This window comes from Hetaerina americana, unplaced genomic scaffold (genome assembly GCF_022747635.1).
Source record: "Hetaerina americana unplaced genomic scaffold, ioHetAmer1.1.p SCAF_8, whole genome shotgun sequence".
NCBI classification, from domain to species: domain Eukaryota; kingdom Metazoa; phylum Arthropoda; class Insecta; order Odonata; family Calopterygidae; genus Hetaerina; species Hetaerina americana.
Genome location: NW_027287427.1, coordinates 7954979 through 7975890, shown reverse-complemented (window position 1 = coordinate 7975890; position 20912 = coordinate 7954979). Strand labels below are relative to the sequence as shown.

Sequence of the window (20912 nt, the reverse complement as noted above, 5' to 3'; positions counted from 1 at the left end):
CTCAGGTGCTATGTCTACGCGAGTTAAACAGCGTGCTGTTGTCGAATTTTTGCCTTCACCTCATCGTCCGAGGTGTAATGATTACCCTTGAGGTGTCTCTTGATTTGAGGAAAAAAATAAAAATCGCAAGGCGCAAGAGCGGGGGATGAGGAGGGAAGGTTTTGCCTGTTCTCGTTGGTGAGACGGCGTGGTATCCATCGTGCACAGATTTTACGGTATCCTAATTATTCAATAATAAAGCCGACACGTTCCTTGGATATTTCAATATGGTTTGCGATACGCTTTTGAGTGAATCGCCGGTCATTATGAATCTTATCTTCGACAGGTTTGCGATGTTAATCGTCTGTGGCAGTAATCGGACGTCCGCTGCGTGTTTCATCAACAATTATGCCTTTTTCAGACTCGCAACCACAAAATTGTGCGATTTTCGATCGATTCGATAGACCTATTAACAGCATCGTCACCGTATACACGCTTTAAATTTCGATGAATCTTTGTAGGAGTCACTTGACTTGTTCGCTGACTTGACTCGCGTTGACATTGCACTAGAACACGTCTTCAAACTTCCGCTTCTCAATATATATTTTGGATGAATATAACGATCTCAAACCTGCGCATGCGTGTTGAGGGGGAATGTTACTTCCACATGCTAGCAGGAGTGCTTCAGAGGGTCATTTTGTTTGTGGTCTACAAACATGAGTGCATCAGTTTTCAGCCTACCCTCGTAAAAGAAAAAAATTCATCACTCAAGTGCTTTTCGATATCGGAGGACATTCTGCATAGTCGATCGGAGTTAAATACTTCAAAAATGACACGATATGGTTTTTTCAGCCAATGGACTCTCAAAGCTCCCAGAAACCCTCACGATGTTCTCACTGACTCTGGAAGTAAACCAAACCTCCCTCAAGCAAAGCCGTTTTCCGCAATGTTGCATACAAACCTTTGCGTTTGGCGTTATTTATCGAAGAATTTCCAACTATAGCTCTGTCGTAACCATCTCGTGGGATTCATGTAAGAAATTATTATATTCTGAAACAGAAATGTGATGAATTAATTTAGCCTATAACATAAAACGAATATTTAAACTGAAAATCTAAGATTCCCTAGTAAAACCTAGAATTTAAAAATTCATGAGTATTTTTCTTCATTGCGTATTTACTAATCAGGAACGATAATTGAAAAAGTAAGTTCCAAAGAAATTCACCAAAAAATTCAAGTTTTCCTTACACGACCTGTCAAGAATCCAATCTTCATACACAAATATAACACGTCCAAATTTACCGTTAGGGCAGCCTCTTCGGGCAAGCATAATGCGTAGGGAAAAATGTATGACTACACCAATTAATGTAGGCACTCCTAAGATTCATATCTAACATTGTGAGAAACTCTCCAAAAATGAGAGTACTCAGCTCTAATTTCCAACACTATACCACGGTAGTTAGAACGTGTGTAACTATCGATCAAACTGTTATCTGGATTTAAAAAGTGTTAATATTCTCCTTATGCTCAAGCGGAATGAAAAATCTCTTTCTATTATTTTAACTCCGTTCGCTATTAAACTGTAACCTAATTGATGTTATTTATTGTTCACTATTGCTATATTATATATCCAATAAATTGTCATAACCTTACATAAAACATCAAAAGAAATTTGAATGGTGCGTGAGCTGTATGATACGGCATTGAGCTACATATGAGCATAAATCTCAACTTTATACAAGTCGACTACCATAGGGTTATTAATCACTGAGATAAACTTCATAGATATAAAAATTTCAAATTGTAAAAATCTTTCGGGGCCGACATCGAGGGATACGAATCCGGATTCCTCAATACCCGGCCGAATGCTCCAGCCAGTTAAGCTATCGAGGCGTCCTCTTAAACTCTGAAATTTTTGCAAATGAAACCCGGTCAAGGCGAATGATTGTTGCATTGAAATGCATATTGGCGGATGACTCCGTTAAAAGTTACTGTTGCGGCATCTCCCGCAGTTTGTTGGAAACTTCATAGACTTTCTTATTACTCAAATCTTAAAACCAAACCAGCGCCAATGCACTGTCAACCATTTCACTTGTTTATCCGGCACATATATCGAGTTGGCAATGAAATATTATATGTGTACGGCAGAATGCTTTCCCGTGCATGCGCATATTTCCCTTACACCCTATAGCACAGGAGATTTTCCCGCCAACGCTAATTTCCAGTTTCGACAGGAACTTAAAAAAACCCTATCCCCACCAACCTTCAAGGCTTCTATCCACACGGTCGAGTAAAAAATTTTTCTTCTTTCTGAAGATGTAATCATTACAAAAGATACACGTGTGCACAATTAATTATGGTAACCATCGTACCATCAACTTGTAGGCCATTTACAGCATGAAAGTTGTGATGTGTAAATCCTGATAGTAAAATAATTTCATATTTCCATACGTACTACATTGTTTGTCAAATCATACATGCAAAATTATATTTAGTATCATAAATCAAAGGAAGCTAAGACTTACCACGCAACCGAATTTAATAAATGAAGCTTTTATTCTATTGTCAAAGGTTGTACTCCATTTCCGTATTAGGATTAGTATATATATATATATATATATATATATATATATATATATATATATATATATATATATATATACACATGTAATGCAATGCTGGCTATAGGGTTCAATGTTTAAGTCAAGTTAACTTTTCTGAGTAACCACTTCTAAATGATGTATCCATAGACAACGAACGAGCGTTACCACAAAATTAATTCAACCACAACACCCACGGCGTCCGTAAGACAGTATCTTACCACGAAGAATAGAACGTGGGTCAAAAAAACTCCACCGACCCAAGAGCTTGGTGTTTCCACATACTCCATTAAAATGCTTAAGGATTTGGGTTGCCTCTCCGGCTGAATCCTGCCCTCCTTCCACCATTCCACGAAAACAAAACCTTTGCAGGGCACGACCCTCCAACTACGCCAACGAGACCATTTCAGAAGAAACGGACAATACCCAAGCACGAAACTCCGGTGTCATTCGCAGCGCACAAGGAGAGAATTAACAGCAGGCAAGTCCGTCCACAAGCGTACCTGTGCTTGTTACGTGTCGAGCATAGAAGGGAGAAGAGGATTATGACGAAGGCGTGAGGGGATCTCGGGGGGGAGGGGGTGACGAGGTGGACGGGCCGACTGCTGGGGTCCGGAATGAGTGACAAGAGGATAGAAAGAAGGAGTGAGGGGGTTGGGGGTGGAGGCGTTTATTTTCTGGGGGGAGGGGGTGGGGCGGCGTGCTACCGAGGCGCCGCCGGCCGTTTGGACTCACGTGGCTGCAGGCGCAGCTGGGGGCCTCGCTGCCCTCGTCCGCGTGGAATTGCATCCAGGCATCCTCTCCAGCCCGCATCCGGCTCTCCTCGTCGCCCTAGCGAGAATGGGGAAGAGAGAGAGAGGCAATGAGAGAGAGAGAGATAGTAGATTTCATGGACCACGCCGAACCTAACTGTCTCACGCCGGGACTTGGCTCAAGTGCTTCGCCCCGTGGGGACCATCCCGCCGTGATGGACGTGAACTCTGAAGGAACATTATGCTATAATAACGACCCAGTTGATGGAGCAGATAAGCGTTCTTATGTTATATTCCTCATTTACAATTCATCCCGCAAGCCATCACGTGGGCGAGTGGCAGGGGGTGTTGGGTTGCCAGCTAGTTGTTTAATCAGTCATTCGGTATTTCTCTTATCGAACTGTTCAAACTACCGTGTAGGGCGATATTTGCTCTATTTTTTTAGACCTAAGTACGAGTTTAAGCAAAATTGCTATGGCTAAATCCCATTAAATTTGTGTTTTTACGTTTTTTAATAATTAAATAAAATTAACGAGATACCTTTCCTTTCTCGATGACCCCTCAAGGAAGATGACCTTTAACTTTTTAAATGTTAAGGTATTTGGAATGTCATGCAAAAACGTTCATCGCGATGGAACGCAGTTTGGCCTGAAGGCCAGAAGTTCAGCCAAAGACTGAATGGCCAGTAATAAACTTAAAAATAAGGCACTCTAATAACATTAATATCGTCAAAATTGCCTATCCACGGTAGAATTGTTAGAATCTACATTTACATATTAGTTTTATTCCTCCATTATTTTACTTGAATTGACTTGAAATAAAACATCCTCGCTCTGTACAATACCGTCCGATAATTATAGCGGATTAGTTTCATCTTGTAATTTCAGATTGATCTTAGGTGTTAACGAGAGTTTTCAAGGGATTCTAGCTTTCTTGTTTGAGAATGTTGTAAAAGCAGCAGTTAATAAATAAAAAAGTATCACGAGTCACATGTATAATAAAATCATCCTCAGAGTCGGGTAGTTCTAACGAGGTCAACAGTAAAATTAAATGGGCACGAAGGAAGTGAACAGTCGTGAACGTTTATTCACAACGTGACCCACTGAGCTTGAGTCCTTATGAAGTAATTCTTGAATAGAAATTGACTATTAGCGCTCTGTAGAGGTTAACTCTTTTAAACGATAAGGCTTTACGGAGCGGATTTGTGGAATCATTAATTATGATCAAATGCAATTTATTTTCACACCAGAGGATTTTTCGTAATCCTCTTAAGTAATAGCCACTTTTTAAGCAACAGTGAAAACTGAAAAAAATATAAAACCTGAAAGTCCCCTTTTATGATTTTTAAGATTACCAAATAATATTTCCATGATACTAACATATGATAACGGTCCACTCACAATAGAAAGATCAAATCCGCGCTGGAATAAGGATTGTTATGAACCGTCGCGATGGAACGAGCGTTTTTAGCTAGTGCCTTAGTCTCAACACTAATTTCATTCCTACTTTGATTTTTCATTACTAACCCAGATTTTTCTTGGTCGGAGATCATCATTTGCGTGGCTTCATCGATCATTAATAATTATAACATTTTGGGGTTTTTAACACTTTAACATTTATTTCATCGGTGTCATTTTCTATTTTAGTTTTTTTAGCCATGCTTATCATGTTGAAATCATTCAAAGCGTCGATAAATAAGTATCATTAGAAGTATCTCCTAATGATAGTAAGTAAATAATAAATAGTGAAAAGCGTTACATGCACAATATGTCAAAAAGGTTTATTGTTAAGAATTTTTCCTTTTTCTGTCATAAACGAAATTCACTAAGTCTCATTTTGAACCACCACAAAACCAATTAATTCCTCGAATTCAAAATTCCAGTGATATAATTGTGAACACGACAAGAAGAGAGAGGACCACTGTCCGTTAAATTGTGAACTTGGCTATAAGAAGAGGGAGGGACATGAAGCTAAAGTTGTATTCGAAACTCAATTATGTAAAATAATATTTATTTTATAGGGAAAAATAAGAAGCAAAAATGCAGTCGTCTGCAAGGGACCATTTAAATAAAAATGCATCCGTTTAAATAGCACGCTTTGTGATAATTTATCGGATGAAAGTGCTGAGCTCGAAAGTTATCAATTCGCCCGTCATTCCTGTCTCTACCTAACCATTTTACCTGTGGTCAGGGTGTGCGTCTGCTATTTCAGAAGCTCTTTCATTTATCTTCACACGAAAAGCCACTACAGGTGAGCCTTCTCGGAATGCATTATATGCAATATATGCTTTTTAAACTTCTTACCCCAATTTCTTGTCCTCACTGATACCTTTTAAATCTATTGCAGGGCGTACAATGCTTGTATCAACGCCCGGCTGGTGGATGGAAAAGGGGTCGCGACGGAGCAATGCCCCTCCCACCACCGCACCACATCTATGGCAACATTGTAAAAGTGATCTCTCAACCTCACTCGTTTTTACAACTTTCAAAGAAGACGACGTAGAAATGTAATGATATAGATATCGAGATTTTCCTGTGTGTTACTTTCCCACGCATGCCTCAACAATTTCACTTTTATAATGTAAACTAAAAATTATATCACTATTTTGTATAATTTAACACCTCATACTTTTTACGTAATGCATAATATTTCACTTAAATGAACGGAGGACAATGTTGAATATGATTTCCAACTACTTGAGTAGGTATTCTTATCCTGGCGCAGACTGAATAAAAAAAGGGCAGAAAGCAGTCACTCGATATCTCAACTTACTTGCTGCCCTGGTTTTAAATTACTTTCCAATGGGTGCTCTAACTTTATTTGTTTCAAAACCTTTTTTGCGATGAAACTTTTCCACGCTGAAGTAGCTTCCTAGGTTGGCTCCGTGTGGAACATTGTGAGGCTCGACTATTTTTTTCCCAATTGGAGCGAGGGTACGGAGAAGAGGCGCGCTGCAACGAGAAGGGAAGGATGTGCAAAAATCTCCGCATGCACTAAACTATGAAAACCGCCTCATCATCAGCGAAACTCTCCGAAATGCCTACGCCCAACAATAATCGTAGCATTTGAACAGGCACCCAAGGCGAAGAATGAGTTTCATTCCTCCACGTTGAATCGAATATCGATGTCCCAACAGTAGGGACTGGAAGAAAATATAACTTCTGAGTTTTGAAATTCTTAAGAAATAAAATTCTAAGCCACAGATCAACACGCCCTCCACATTCAAATTTTACGATTTTAAATCTATCATGTTTGACCAAGATGCGAGCAAAAAAGAAACTTTACACTTCCACAATAAGGATTTAATATTTCATAATTTTGAAACATTAAATCTTTATTGTGGAAAGGTATAAGTTTCTCTTTTATCTTCGTCATGAAGGAATTCCACAAAGTTAAACCTGAAACTGTTATGTTTACGTTTAACCAAGTGTGGGAACTTGTTACTATTATACAACTTGCTCCAAGGGGTTATCCGAAAAGTTACATAATGATAAAAAAAAAGAATTTGCGTAAGAGTAAGTTATGTTTAACGCGGCACCAACTTATCAGAGGAGTGGACGTTTGGAGTTATTAAAACTTAGGCGAAATTTTTCAACATAAAATTTAAAAACTTTTCAATACGCATCAACTAAAACACATGAATTAAAACGATACAAGACCACTGCATTAATGGATTCAGCTCAGATTGGAAAGTTTTGAGGCACGGGTGTTCCTAATGGATAAGGAAATTTTAATTAAGTCGACCTAAAAAAATTGGAGTGTGTAATAAAAGTGAATAGTTTCGAAAACTCTTTATCACTTGCTGTTCCTCTTTAATGAAATTAAACGCGCATAGTTTCCGTTAGAAAGAGAACGAAAAATTGACAAGACTATAATTTTTACGAGCTGATGTAACGGTAATGGTACCTGATGATGACGCTTGAGCGTTGAAACCGGTTGTACGCAAATAAAGGACAGTGGAAAGATACTTTGTATTCTTAATTTTATTAAACTGAAATGATGTTTCCTTAGAACGAATTGACCCTTATCTTTATTAATAACAAGCGGGAGCCAAAATTAGCCATGCATGTGATTTGATATCAGGTACATGCATTTGAAAGAAACAAATTTCAATACATCTTATTGGAAAACTGACATATTTTCATTCATCTTCACAGGCTCATCGTAACAAGAAATCTACACTTGCATTGTGTAAATAGAAGCTTCCATGGGCCATTACTCATTCTGATAGGACCCGGTTTTCAAATATATCGCATTTGAACCTAGAATAGACGCAAATAAAAAGAAATCTGAGTGTCTATCTGAGATGCTTTGTACCTTAAGCTGAATGAAGGCACAACCCAGGGATGTATAAAAAAACAAGCCCAGGTAAAAGAAAAAAAAACGTCGTGAGCATTGCCTCGGAAAGCTCACGAGAATTCGGCATTCCAGTGAGTTCAAAAACAGCGGTTGACCTCATTAAGATTTGGTCGTCTGAGTCGAGAAAGCTGCTGATTCAAACAAAATGATTTATTTTTCATATCATTCTGAGCTTTGAAACCATTGTTTCCCTATCCTCGTTCTCACGAGAGAGACGAAAAAATTCACCGGGAAAATGGGAATTCCATCATCGGAACAACATTAAAAAATATACCACTTCAAAAGGTACTGCGAAATAAAATTCCAGAGTATGCTCGATTAAAAAAAACCACACATGGCAAAGCCCTATTTTGAATTCATCAAAGCAACAAGCCTCTTTCTATGCCTAGACTCCGACTGAAAACTCTTTATAACTCGGGTGATGTCACACTTTTTTCCGTATATTATCGACAGTGAATCACGTACGATACATTTTCGAAGCATTATGCATATTTTATACCCAAATCACTGCTCCAAAATTCCTTAGAAGGAAGAAATTGAAAGGAAGCTATGCAAATATAATTAATTTATTTTGAATTCCATTAGAGGTTTAACACGCCTGGGGCAAATTAAAAATGGTCGAGTTTCACTTCTATCTCTACCGTGTAAATCAACGCTCAGTGTCTAGAATAATTCAGTTTTATTCATCAAATCTTAACAATATTAGACCCAAAATGTTCAACACTTCCATTCTAATTAATATATACACGTGTATATATATATATATATATATATAGCTTATTTTTTGATATTGTAAAAGCGTAACTAGGACTTTTGACCAAATATGAAAATAAGATTACATTGAAAGAGTCTCGAAAGTGAACAATTATTAAATACGCTTCTGTATCCCAGCGCCTACGATATATTTTCTCTAATTAGCCTTTTTAATAGCACTCGCGTGTTACGCATTTAAACAGGGTCGTTTAAAAACCAAGCAAAAACTTTATTTCCGCTCTCTTTTTGCCCAATCCCTGCTTTTATTATAACCTCTGAAAGTCAAATTTTTACTTAATTTTTTACTTACAGCTGGAGGCGCAAAGCATCTCATATAGACACTCGAGATAGATTTCTTTTTATTTTCATCTAGGTTCAAATGCGATAGATTTGACAACCGGGTCCCATCAGACCGAGCAATGGTTCATGGAAGCTTCTATTTATACTTTGCAAGTGTATTACATCTTCGCGGAGTTCCTGTTCATGCAAATTCGATACAAAATAAAATTCAGGGCTAATCTCCGTCGTTCCCCATACAATTTAAAACTGAAATATGATCTTTTGATTGGGAGGACTGTATGAATATAAGTAAAAAGTAATTAAAACTCCGCATTTTATTGATAGTCTCGGAGAAAAACAAATTATTAGTGCATTAATTTTCGTTAAAACATTCGGCAGAATGTCCATGATTTTTTTTCGTTTCTCTTCCCGTTTTTTTTATGTATTTCTAAAATCTTCGGACGGTTAAAAACACTATGACAAATATGGCGTTTTCTCCAGGTCTAATTACCTTTTTAAAATCTGGTTGTTAACACTGGATCGGGAATGCAAGCCTCCGTCTCCATCTCTATCTTCCACGGGATGAAAGAAATCTCAGGAGTGGAAGTAGAGCGGGAGAAAAAAACCTCACAGGAGTAAAAAAAAAACAAAAAAGCCCACCTCTGGGCCCCCTCCGTGTGATACTCGCATTGTTCCGCCCTCGGGAAAAGACGCATTGGATTCGCCCGATAATCCGAGCGCCTCGAACGAGTCCGGAGAAGAGGCTCTGCAGTCTAATTGCCAACTCTGCACGCTAACGAGGGCCTACGTGTCACGGCGCCGTTTCCTTTGTGCACTACCCTTAAGGGAACCTGCTGCCGCGGAAATGCATTCCGAAGCTTCCGTATTCTGCGTTATGGTGGAAAAAGGCGGGGTTCAACGTCGATCTTTAATTTGGCGGAATAAATAAAATATTGATTAATTGACATTAAAGCCGAGCCTTAGCCATCGTACGGACGGCAATCACTTTCTAACAAATGGCCGTTTCGTGTATCAGGGGGACACGAAACGTCATCCAACAACGTATGAAAATTAACTCCGACGAATAGTCCTGTCGATTAGTTTCTTTATCTTTGTTTCTAAAAAAAATAACTTAGCGACAGCATAACCGGCATTGATCACCGCTCATCAAACGAACAATTCTGATTCAAAAGTCTGTGAACAAGAACTATTGAGTCATAAAACTATACGCTGATTTATTAACATTCTGGACCATATAAACCTGCTTATCCTGATGCTTTTTCTTATTGAACTCTTCTCGTACTATCTCTCGTATTCTCTTCTCGCACTTATTGCACGAGACTACTGAAATTAATTTCAACTACTGATATTACAAGTAACAAGGAGAAAAACGAAAGACTTGAAGTAAGATGTCTACAGGCAAGAATTATTATATTGCTAGGATGACACTGTTTCGACGACAATTATTCCTATTTGAATTCAAGTTGGTTGCAGCAAATTTACCTCTTGTCCATACCTAATAGTCGTAGAAAGTTGATGTACTACGTCTTTGCATCATGTGGCAGCAGTTTTATTCAACACATTTAACGCAATGATATAGAGTGAGCACCATCATATATTGCTTCTTCTAGGGTTAGATGTGATTTTATAACAATTTATTTCTGACTTATGATTCATATCGGACTACACGTTGTATGTATTCGTAGATAACAAGGTTTGACTGAACTTTCGAAGTGAAATAATGTACTCTCTCGCGTGTATCCTAGACTACACGCAACCCTCAAAGACAAATATGCATGGTGTGACGCAGATATTGCTGAAAAAATACGCAAATGACAAGTGAAATTCATCACATTTAAATAATGATAAATAATTTACCATAGCTAATGTCCAAGAGACCAGGTAAGTAGAAGTTTCGTCATCTTGTGCACATTTTGACTCAATGCGTTATAATGAACCAATTTTCACACTTCCTTCAGTTCATTCTGTGTAATTAAACATTTAAATCAACAGATCGTGAAGATAAAGTTACAAACTACTCTAAAGTAAAATATATTTAGTCACTCATAAATTACCACTCATTTTGATACAATTCTCATGAGTTAATTTGGCCATATTATTTAATACGTTAATTATTTTTACATTAGTTACAACCAACAGCAGCTATTCCGTGATTTTAAGCTATGATATCCAACTATCCTATGATAAAAATTGCCTCTATCTTCCCTTTAAACATTGCTTAAAATATCAAAAGTTTTGCTCACTTTGCTGTCAATGAAACGTTTGAAGCCCGGACGCATCCATTGGCCGATGGCCTGGCAGCAATGCTCCCTTCCTATTCGTACACCCTCAGTGGACAGCGATAACTTTTGCCCCGGGTACCATGTCAGTGTTCCCGTTGACATATTTGAAAAATTTGGCATTTTCTAGATATACATAGCGCGCTCTACATGCAATGGGAAAATATCTCTTTATAAAACAGTCGTTTCAAAATAAAATGTAAGAATTCTATGGTTTTCAGCTTAACTTTATGGAACTTCATGATGAGTTGTAAGAAAATATATAAACTTCGTAAGTTTCAATGAATTATTAACGACGATCGGTTTCTTCAAGCATGCGAAGTCATCAGAACCTGACCGATTGAACTGATGAGTTCGACTCTTTGACGAAATCGGTCGTTATAAATACAATTCAGTGGAACTTACAAAGTTTATATTTTCACAACTCATGAAACAGTAGGCTCGATTTCAATAATTGCCATTTCTTTTTTTTCTGGGGTCCGATACATTTTTGTGTAATTCTCCCGCCAAGGGGTTGTGGGATAGCGGCGAACGGGACTCGGGTGGACTCACCTCCTCCTCCGCCTCCTTGACCGTCATCTCCGACAAGCATCCCCCTCTCCCCGAGTGCTGCACCTGCACCATGGCGTCCGCACAACTGCAAAGACACAACGAGAGAGACAATTAACACTAGGGCTCCACATCATCCACGCACCATCTTCTATTGACTGCGCGTCCGTAGAGACATCCGCGACGACCGGACAGGATCCAGAAGAATATATTTAGAGGTACGGCTGCATCTTTTACATAACTTATGCCCAAACACTATTGTTTCCTTATACTTTCATGGAATATCATATTAATAGACATGATGACCAGATTCTTGACCCTCCAATAAAAATTCGAAACATGGGATTTTGGATGTGCATTTTAAGTTTAAAACCTTGAACGCCAAGTTGAAATAATTGTTTGAATTACCTAAGTAATTCATTGGAAATCTATTGGAGAGAACAACGCTAAGAAATTAAGGAAATTTCGAGTTAAATTATTTATGAGACATAAAAATGCAATATTACCCGGAAGAAAAGAGAATTTCTTTAAAGGTAAAGAGCTGAAGAGGGAAAATACCAAACGAGTATTTATTGTGGAAGTAACTCAGTTGAAAATTCACCCAAATTATCCCTATTTAAAAGCACGCTTGTCCTTATATCAACGTAAAATATTATTTGCCAATGGATAAAATTCTACTCGAGAATTGAAGTTGGAAAATCATGGTAGTCATGTCTCCTCGAGAGGTGAAAAACGCCAAGGCATACAAGGGTCTAAAGTAGCAGCCGTAACATTGAAAAATTCCACGGGTTTGATCGTGATCCGATTGCCTAGAGCGGGCAGCATCTAGCATCATTTCAAAACATTGTCATTTTGAAACACGCCCCTCTTTGACTCATACAGTGAAATAGCATCTGAATTCCATTTGCGAGTGCACTAAAATGACATACAGAAGGGTATTATACCTTTCCTCGCTCATATAAATTAGCACGTAACCTAGTTGGAGGCATAATATGGTTCACTTATGGCTAAATATTCCGATCTAGCATTATTATATGTATGCAAATTCACAGTATCGTATCGACAGATCGCTGAGAAATGGCGGAAACGTGAAAGTTGGAAACGAAAGTTCGGATTACCTGACAAGCTGAAATGTCTTTCCGGCAGGATTCCTAACCTCGCAAAAATAAAATGGAGACAAAGTGGCAAACCATATGGCATGCAGGGAAAGTATGAAGCGCATAGACTAAAAGCACATTCTTCAACTATGTGCCCTCTGAACAAAATATTTTACCACGTCGAGCAACTATTTATCCGCCAAACGCAAAAAACCAAATAATCTCCGTAGTTCCCTGAACGAAAAATAGGTCCACTGAAAGTAGTAAATCTCAAACAAGTATTATTTAAGCCTGCTGGGGTACAATTTATTTTCATTTATAATTTTGCTGAGTCAAAATCAAAACTCTGTTTTACTAACTAAATACCTATTCCATTTCAGGATTCCTTGAATTCCACTTCTGATGAGTAAAATTTTACAATACCAGGTAGGCTTTCCGAAAACAAAATCAATTATCGACGTTATTGAAAGCTTTAATAGAATTTACTTTCGGTTTTCAATGTGTTCTGTGAAATAAACCGCAAATCATCGACCATTGCAAGCGAGAGCTTAGTGCGGTCTGCAAAGATATGAGCATGCATCAAATTAAGCACCCCTTTTGATATCTTCAGCATCTTTCTAATCCCGTACCCGGTAGAGTAATTCTGGAGCTTAATGGAATAGGTGTTTTGAGGGGTAATACCTAATCCACTGTTCCATCTCTCCATGTCCCTGCATGATCCCTCATTCATAAATATTTTCATTACGATAGCGTAATGCCATTAAAGTATGTCGAAAATCTGCGTGGGCGAAAACGGCTCCATTCTCATATTTTATAAGACATAAATCTTAATAATGTAGATGAAGTATGGTTACATAAAATTTTATTATTTTTCAAATTCACAAGGGAACTGAAAATATTATTTAATCATCTGTCTGTGTCATGAACATGATTCAGGAAAAAGCTTCAGCATCGATGAAAGTTAAAAATCATTAATGCACTTCCAAGTGCATTAATTAGGGCAGAGGAACCACAGACTTCATCAGTTTATTTCAGACTTTTGAGTTTCATTTTAATAACAATATAAACTCAGTCGCTCTTTCATGTCATCCATTTACCACGCTTCAAAATTTAGATATAACTTCAACAGGGCAGGGATGCTTACTTTTAGACTGGTGAGACGAAGTCACAAAGCTTTTTTCATTATGTTTAAAAGTGAATTTTAGCACAATCAACAAGGAATGCGGATACATTTTTTAAAGATAAAATTCTTTAGAAGAATTTTTATTTCTCTGCTGATGCTTTATATTTGAAAATAAATGAGTCCCAATGAAACGTAAATTATATTTTCTTATTAATATTCTAAATTAATAAAACTTGTACATTAGGCTAAGCTGCCCTACGTTCCCTATACTGAGTTTCAATTTTATGGGTGAAACAATACCCGTGGTCGAAATAATCATTCCGTTTCATACCATTCATGTTAGTAGTACAATTATCGACGTAGTAATTAGAGTAAGTAGGATAGTCTACGCAATATTGAATAATGATACAAGTTTAGCTAAATTAGCAGCAATAATAAAACAAAAGCAAGCGATGAGATAGCAATACCATTCACATGAAGGTGTAATTTATTTCACTCCAGATGCACTGCCAAAAATACCAACGAAATATCATAGTTCTGCAACTATAAAACGGTAAAACAATCTAGTATTTAGAAGATTTGACTTCGATAAAATGCAGATATCAATTTTTCTTTCCATTTCAACGCACGAAAAATCATTATAAAATGGGGAAGTTCTTCATTTACCTCACGGCAAACTGTTTTCCCCCTCATGACGGCCCGACTCGCTTAATGTCAAGTCTAATGTAAGTAGAACCGGGGTTGGCCAACCCATATGGCACCGCGTTCGGATCCCACCTCGTTAATATTGCATGACACCTGTCCGTTTCCGTAATAAAGACTAGCGTGGTACAGAAAATGAAGATAGTTTTAGTTTGGGATATCGTTCCACGTATTTTCAGATAAAACATTACATTTTCCAAGTATTCCCCTTGGTTTTTTCACCTGATTTACGCATTTGTTCGACTACTGATCGCCATTAAGCCTAAGTCGCCTTCTCTATTCATCATTCGCCGTCTATTCGCTAAATTTTCTAACTTGAGAAAAGCGTCTTCCTATTGGGATCATTTGATATTTTTATAATCTCTATCCGATGTCACATCAGCATTAGGACATCTTGGCATTCATTGGTTATCACTTTGGCATATTTGGAATGGATGTGTTCCGTAGATACATTCCCCTTTTTCACAAGTACAATACCAAGATAAACAAAATGCCACCCACAGAGCAAAAAAGGGCGGATAAAAAGTTAACAATTATCCCGTCATCGATCTCGGGGCGTCCGGGGATAAATACGTATGTAAAACAGACTAGTGACATCGAAGAGATTCACAGTTTCTGAACAATCCCATTGTCCGATTAAAAGTACTATTAACCATTCTCAAATTGCTGAAACAAAAAATAACTTCATTGCTAAACGCGTAGAAAAATCTTCCAATAATTAATGATTTTTTTTTTAATTGAATCCACAGAGAGAAATAATATTGGTAGATAAAAAATCTCAGATAATACTATTAGTTCATTTCTAGTGTTTTAATAAACAATTAATGAAATAATCAAGCAGTTAAGAAAATATATGACATTATTTTGGGCTTCTTAGGGATTAGTTTCTCGAATTTCGACGTGCTGCGGCATATTTTGCTAACACAGTCGAAAAACTGAAATCGTGAAACTGAAAAACTGAAGGTGTAGTTCTGCCTTTACAATCGAGATATAATAACACACATTTAAATTTTAAAATGGGAATAATAATTAAAATGGAAATTAAAACCGAAGAGTGATCATCCAACGCTTAATATCAGCGCTCATACCTTAAAATTAGCCATTTGTCATCCCTCTCGCGAAATGGAATTCGGACGGGAATCCAGGAACATCCAAGAAAAAAATACAAAATGCTTGCATAACTACGCCCAAAAGTTTATGCCGTCTTAAAATTTACGGTGCGCTTTTACTCAAAAGCATTTGCGGCCACGAGGGATATATACTCAGTGACAACAGAGGGTGAAATAGAGCTCTCGTGCAACCGAAGGAACAACCCACTACTTCACATAGTATCACGGAGGTCCAATACGAGAAAGGTCTTGGGATAGTGCCAGATTCAACAAAATCTCCCTCTAGAATGCCACGAGGGTTGGATTCCTCCCATTCCAAGAGGGCTTTCAACCAAAAGGGAGGAGATCACTCGTTCCTCTTTAAGAGCAAGCCTTTGGTGCTAAAGGAGGCAAGCACCACGTACAAATCGCCTCCAAAAGGATGCCCCGCCTCATTCAAAGCAACGCCAATGAAACGAACTAGAAATCTTCCAATCTAATTGATAATGATCACATTTTGACAAAATTATACACCGAATATGATTTTCCTAATTGATATATTGCCAAAGGTACAGTGACTCATTCCATAACCTTCTCTCGGAAAAACTACTAATCTAACAAAATGATTACAGTAATTGGTAGGACTCTTGTGAAGCCGAATAGAAACAGGTAGCATAATATTTTTCTCAAAAAAGTTTACCATCTTGTCATTAAAATTAACAAATATGCCAATTTAAGTCAGAAAATTTATATTTTTCATATTCATAAATTATCAAAATATGACCATTTAAGTTGGAAAATTCTGCATTCTAATTTTAGTAAGGTTTTCACTGCCATTTTTATTTCTCTCTGTCATATCAATGTTATATGTTATGAATGTTAGATTTTATTGGTGGTGATCTAATATGCCCTTGCGGCGGCTTGCGGGGTGTTGATACGACCTATGCTAAAAATACATCAAAAATAGACTGCATTCGGAAAGACTTAATTGCAAACAAGTTAAAATGATATGAGAAAGAATTTATTCGTTTATCCAACAAAGCAATTGGAGAACAGGCAAAATAAAAACGTATACACTTGAAATGAAATGTTTCCTACTCTTACAAGAATTGAAATCGACGCAAAGTCAAAGCAAGAAGCAAATTAAGGATTTAGAATAAACTGTAGCAATCCGTTTTACTTTATTCTTCGGTAATTTATGATGTCTTGTTTGCAGACGAAAAATCATCGTGACTAAAAGCTAAAACCAGTTCAATACGGAAATATTAATCCAAAACCACAATTCTCTCCAAGATTAAAAAATAAATCTTCATTGCTGGAATTTTTTACCGTAAACGATTAAAATAAAATTCTCCAACAATTTCTATTGTTAATTTAAGACCCTTTTACGGATAACTGACATACTTCATGTGTCTTCCGGTCCCGTCCTGCATCACGAACAAAATGAAGAATATATATATATATATATATATATATATATATATATATATATATATATATATATATATACATATATATATATTTTTTTAATTTAAATATAATCTAAAAGTAAAACATTAATGAGATCGTTGGTTGGAGTTCTAAAACAAATATTGAATTCTTAGTAAAAAATTTTTTTATCCGCATAGGATATAGTACCTTCCTAAAGTATAAGCAACTGCTATTTACAGAAATGAAAATTCTGCACTGCAAAGCGCGAGGTTTTAGTTGTTAGCTAATTCACTAAATCTGTGCCTCGAAATAAATATTCGGTATTTAAAATTTTCAAAGTGAAAATTGAACACATGTATTTAGTTTTGTAAAACCATCTACATAAATCCACTCTGGAGAGCCCAATCATCTCATTTAGGCCTGCAGACATCGGTTCATTTGGTGATATCCTTTTATCGTCGAGTAAAATGGTACGCTTTTGCATTGGACTTGAGGACTTAACGCCAGTGGCCAAAAACTAACCACATGAATGAAACGCTTGACTTTTCACGTCACCGCAAAAAATCTGAGATCCGGAAACGTTTGCCAGTTTTGGTTTCATCTTTATATTCTATTCAATTTATATCGTCCAGGCACAAACATAATGAATATCTAACCAATCAAGTACTTGCGAAATCCAACTACAGTTTTTCCCGTCATTCCAGGACATTGATTTATCAAATCATGTTTTCAAAACAAATGTACTCGTCTTGTTATCAATGCATAAGGATATGGAAAGGCTTTCCTTGTGTATCGAGCGAAATGTTTTAGAAAATATTTTCCTACCATCCTTTAGTTTCATTTTTACTTTCTCTCAGGTCTTTCACAAGCTTTTAAGTACATAATTAATTCTTTAATAAACAAGAAGCTGTTACTATTCCATGAATAATCTTTTTAATTTTTATTTTTTCAATAAATTTTTGTTGATAATGAAATCATAATTTAATACCATCATCATAATTACAGTTTTTAAACCTGAAATATTTATATTCACATATTCCGCTGTCTAAGGACAATAAATTTACGGGACAAGGACAAAATTTCGTATCTTCCTGTGTAAATAGGAGGGTCTTATTACTGGTACCGAGATGGCAATCTAAGAGCGTAAATAAACGGTAAAAGTCGCACTTAGATGGTATTACGCAGAATACGGCATTTTTTCGTTGATAAAAACGGACTGCTTATCGATTATTCAACACTAGGTTTGGCAACAAAAAATGATGCCTTGGCTAGAGGCCAACACAAAGGCAGTTAAAACTTTGCAAACTCAAGCGCTAGATAGATCGATGCGGGAATAAAACTTTAACAGATATATTATGGTTTAGCGCCGTCTCGAGTCTGTACATGTATTTTACTTTGTTTCATACTATCCGTTAAGATACAACTCCAACAAGTGAGTGCAAAATAATGTGCTACCAAAATAAATATCATGAAAATACGCCGAATACCTATTTTAATACAAAACGATTTATTTTCTTAGACAGAGATTTTGGACATAGGCATGTATGGCAATGACCTCATGTTAAAGCCGGAGCAAGTTCAACGTTCACCACTTCTTAAAATGATGTTATTTGAGTAAATAAGCAACAAAATAGAACAACAATTAGTTATCCCCATTACAGTTCTATACATCGATTCTAGAAAATATTTACAACTACATATTTTATAAAAATATTGTAAACCTTTACGCATATCTTCCTCAATTTAAATACAAATGCCACTACCTTTCTTGGAATGGTTAATAAAACTGCATGTACGAAAATATACGATGACCATGCCATTGGGTTTTGACAAACAGAAAAAGCATGCACGAAGCGCTATCACGATCGAGCAGCGGTCATAATTAGTAGCTATGTGCACATCAACCAAAAGTAAGACATCACTTTACTGATAATAAATTTCTCATGATCTGTGTGCATTCCTCGAACTCATTATTTTGAACTTCCCAATAAAATGTCCCAATTCAGTAAAACACGGCTACATGAAAAATGTACAACCCAACATTCATTGCTGCATGACTTCAACCATAAACAATACAGCCCACACTTGAGATCGTATCCTTCCACCATCAGAAAAGTCCACTTAAACAAGAGAGGTATCCATTAGACAAGAAACAGGCGAGAAAACCCCGAACGTGCCACCGCGAATAAAAGATTCCCCGGAAATCCCCGAGAAAAGCATTTGACCCACTAAATTCGGTCTCCGGATTCTCCCCGAAAAAAATAACGATGGACCCGCGCCACAACATGCACGCAACGACAACGGATCGAACCCCCGCGAATAATATATCCACGTCAAACTGAAACCAACCATTCTTCCCCCCTTCGCCGGAACGTGCCCATCTCGCGCCACTCCGCGTTCCACCCTCACATCCGCAAGTGCGAGCATCCCACCCGTCACTGTCCCAACCCCCCTTCACCCTCCCCCCGTCGCACGCATATTGTCCACGCAAGTGTGGACGAACTGCAACCCGATCCATGCCCCAGCGTATTTATGCGAGTGTAACGTGATGAATAAGATCCCCCGCGAGAGCGGATGGGCAAACACGCCCACTTCGACAGCGGTGTCCAGCCACGGAGGGCCACCGCATCCCGCGCGCCCAAGGGAGCGCGGGGGCCGCCAGACGCGGGACGAGACGGGAAAGGGCGAGGCAACTCGGGGCGGCCGACACCCCCTTTCCGGCCGCACCACCCCGCCCCGCCCACGCGAACGCCCCCCGCACCCGGCCAACCCACACTCTCCGCGCAAACCCCCCTGCGGCTCTCCTACACGCCCAGACGCGAGAGAGAAAGGAGAGAAGAAGGAAGTGGAGAAAAGAAGAGAGAGAGGGAGAAAGGAGAGGGCTTCCACCCACCTCTTCCCGTCGATCCCGCTCCTGGAGCAGCCGGAGAGGCAATTCCCCATCGCCCGGGCGACAGATACGGGGGGCACATGGCGTGGAGGGCCACCACGCAGCGTCCTGTCCTGCTCGGGCGGCGGTGGGTGTTTGCGGTGCGGGGCTGCCTACGCTCCTCCCGAGGTGGAGGAGGGGCGGGGCGCGACGCGACGGAAAAGGGGGAAGATGCATGGCTGGGAGAAGGGGCACGTCTCGCTCGGATTGAGAAGGGGGAGGGGGCCGGGGGTGTGTGTGTCGGGGAAGGGTGTGCTTCAGGGGTGGCTTTGCGAAGGGGGGAGGGAGGGCGAGCGGGCGACTGAAGCGGAGTTGTGGGGGGGGGCGTGCGATTCGAGGATGGACGGGGGTGGGGGTATTCCCTTTTCCGACCCCCCACCCCAGCAGCCTCCCTCTCTCACTCGCTCACTCTGGCCCGTAGATCGATGAGGGGGGGAGTGTGAGGGTGGGGGGGGCGAGGAGGGCCGGGAGAGTGGGCGAGGGAGGGACCAGGGGTTAAGGGAAAGGGATGCGCTCACGCGCCCACGCCTCACTACGCCCCTGACTCTCCTTGCCGACCCTCCTCTCCCCCCCTCCCGCTCCGTCCTCCCCGCGCGCGTCTCTCTCGCCCACTCGCTCCGCTATTTCGCTCGTGATTTCCCCGATATCTAATTATCCTAACCGTCCCCATTTTGGGTCCGCAACCACGGGGGCTCGCAGCGAGGAATCCTTCGCCCGTCGCCACGGCGCCTCTTTCCCCCCTCCTCCCGCCGCATCTCCCGCCTTCCTTGCCATCATTTTGCGGGGGCATTTCGGCCCGCAGGGGGGGGGGGAGAGCGCGGGTTGTGGGGGGAGGAGGGGCGTGTCGTCTTTGAGTGGAGCCCGGGAGGGAGGACGTGGGAAGGAAACCTCGACGAAATAACACTCTTCGCCGCCAAGTCCCCGAACAGTTTCCGATACTCGATTCCGAAAGAGCCGATTCGATTACACAT

The 20912-nt window shown here is 39.2% G+C and overlaps 1 protein-coding gene across 1 annotated transcript in view; it reads right to left on the bottom strand.

Annotated features, from left to right (window-relative positions):
- LOC139697927 (uncharacterized) overlaps positions 1-20023 on the bottom strand; it is a 219613-nt gene extending 199590 nt beyond the window's left edge. The window contains exons 1-3 of the mRNA XM_071596787.1: positions 19906-20023; positions 11575-11659; positions 3315-3410 (exon numbers count right to left, since the gene is read on the bottom strand). Coding sequence (XP_071452888.1) covers positions 3315-3410; positions 11575-11659; positions 19906-19955 — 231 coding nt within the window. The 5' untranslated portion in view covers positions 19956-20023. The remainder of the gene's footprint in view (positions 1-3314; positions 3411-11574; positions 11660-19905) is intronic.
- Positions 20024-20912: the final 889 nt, after the last annotated feature.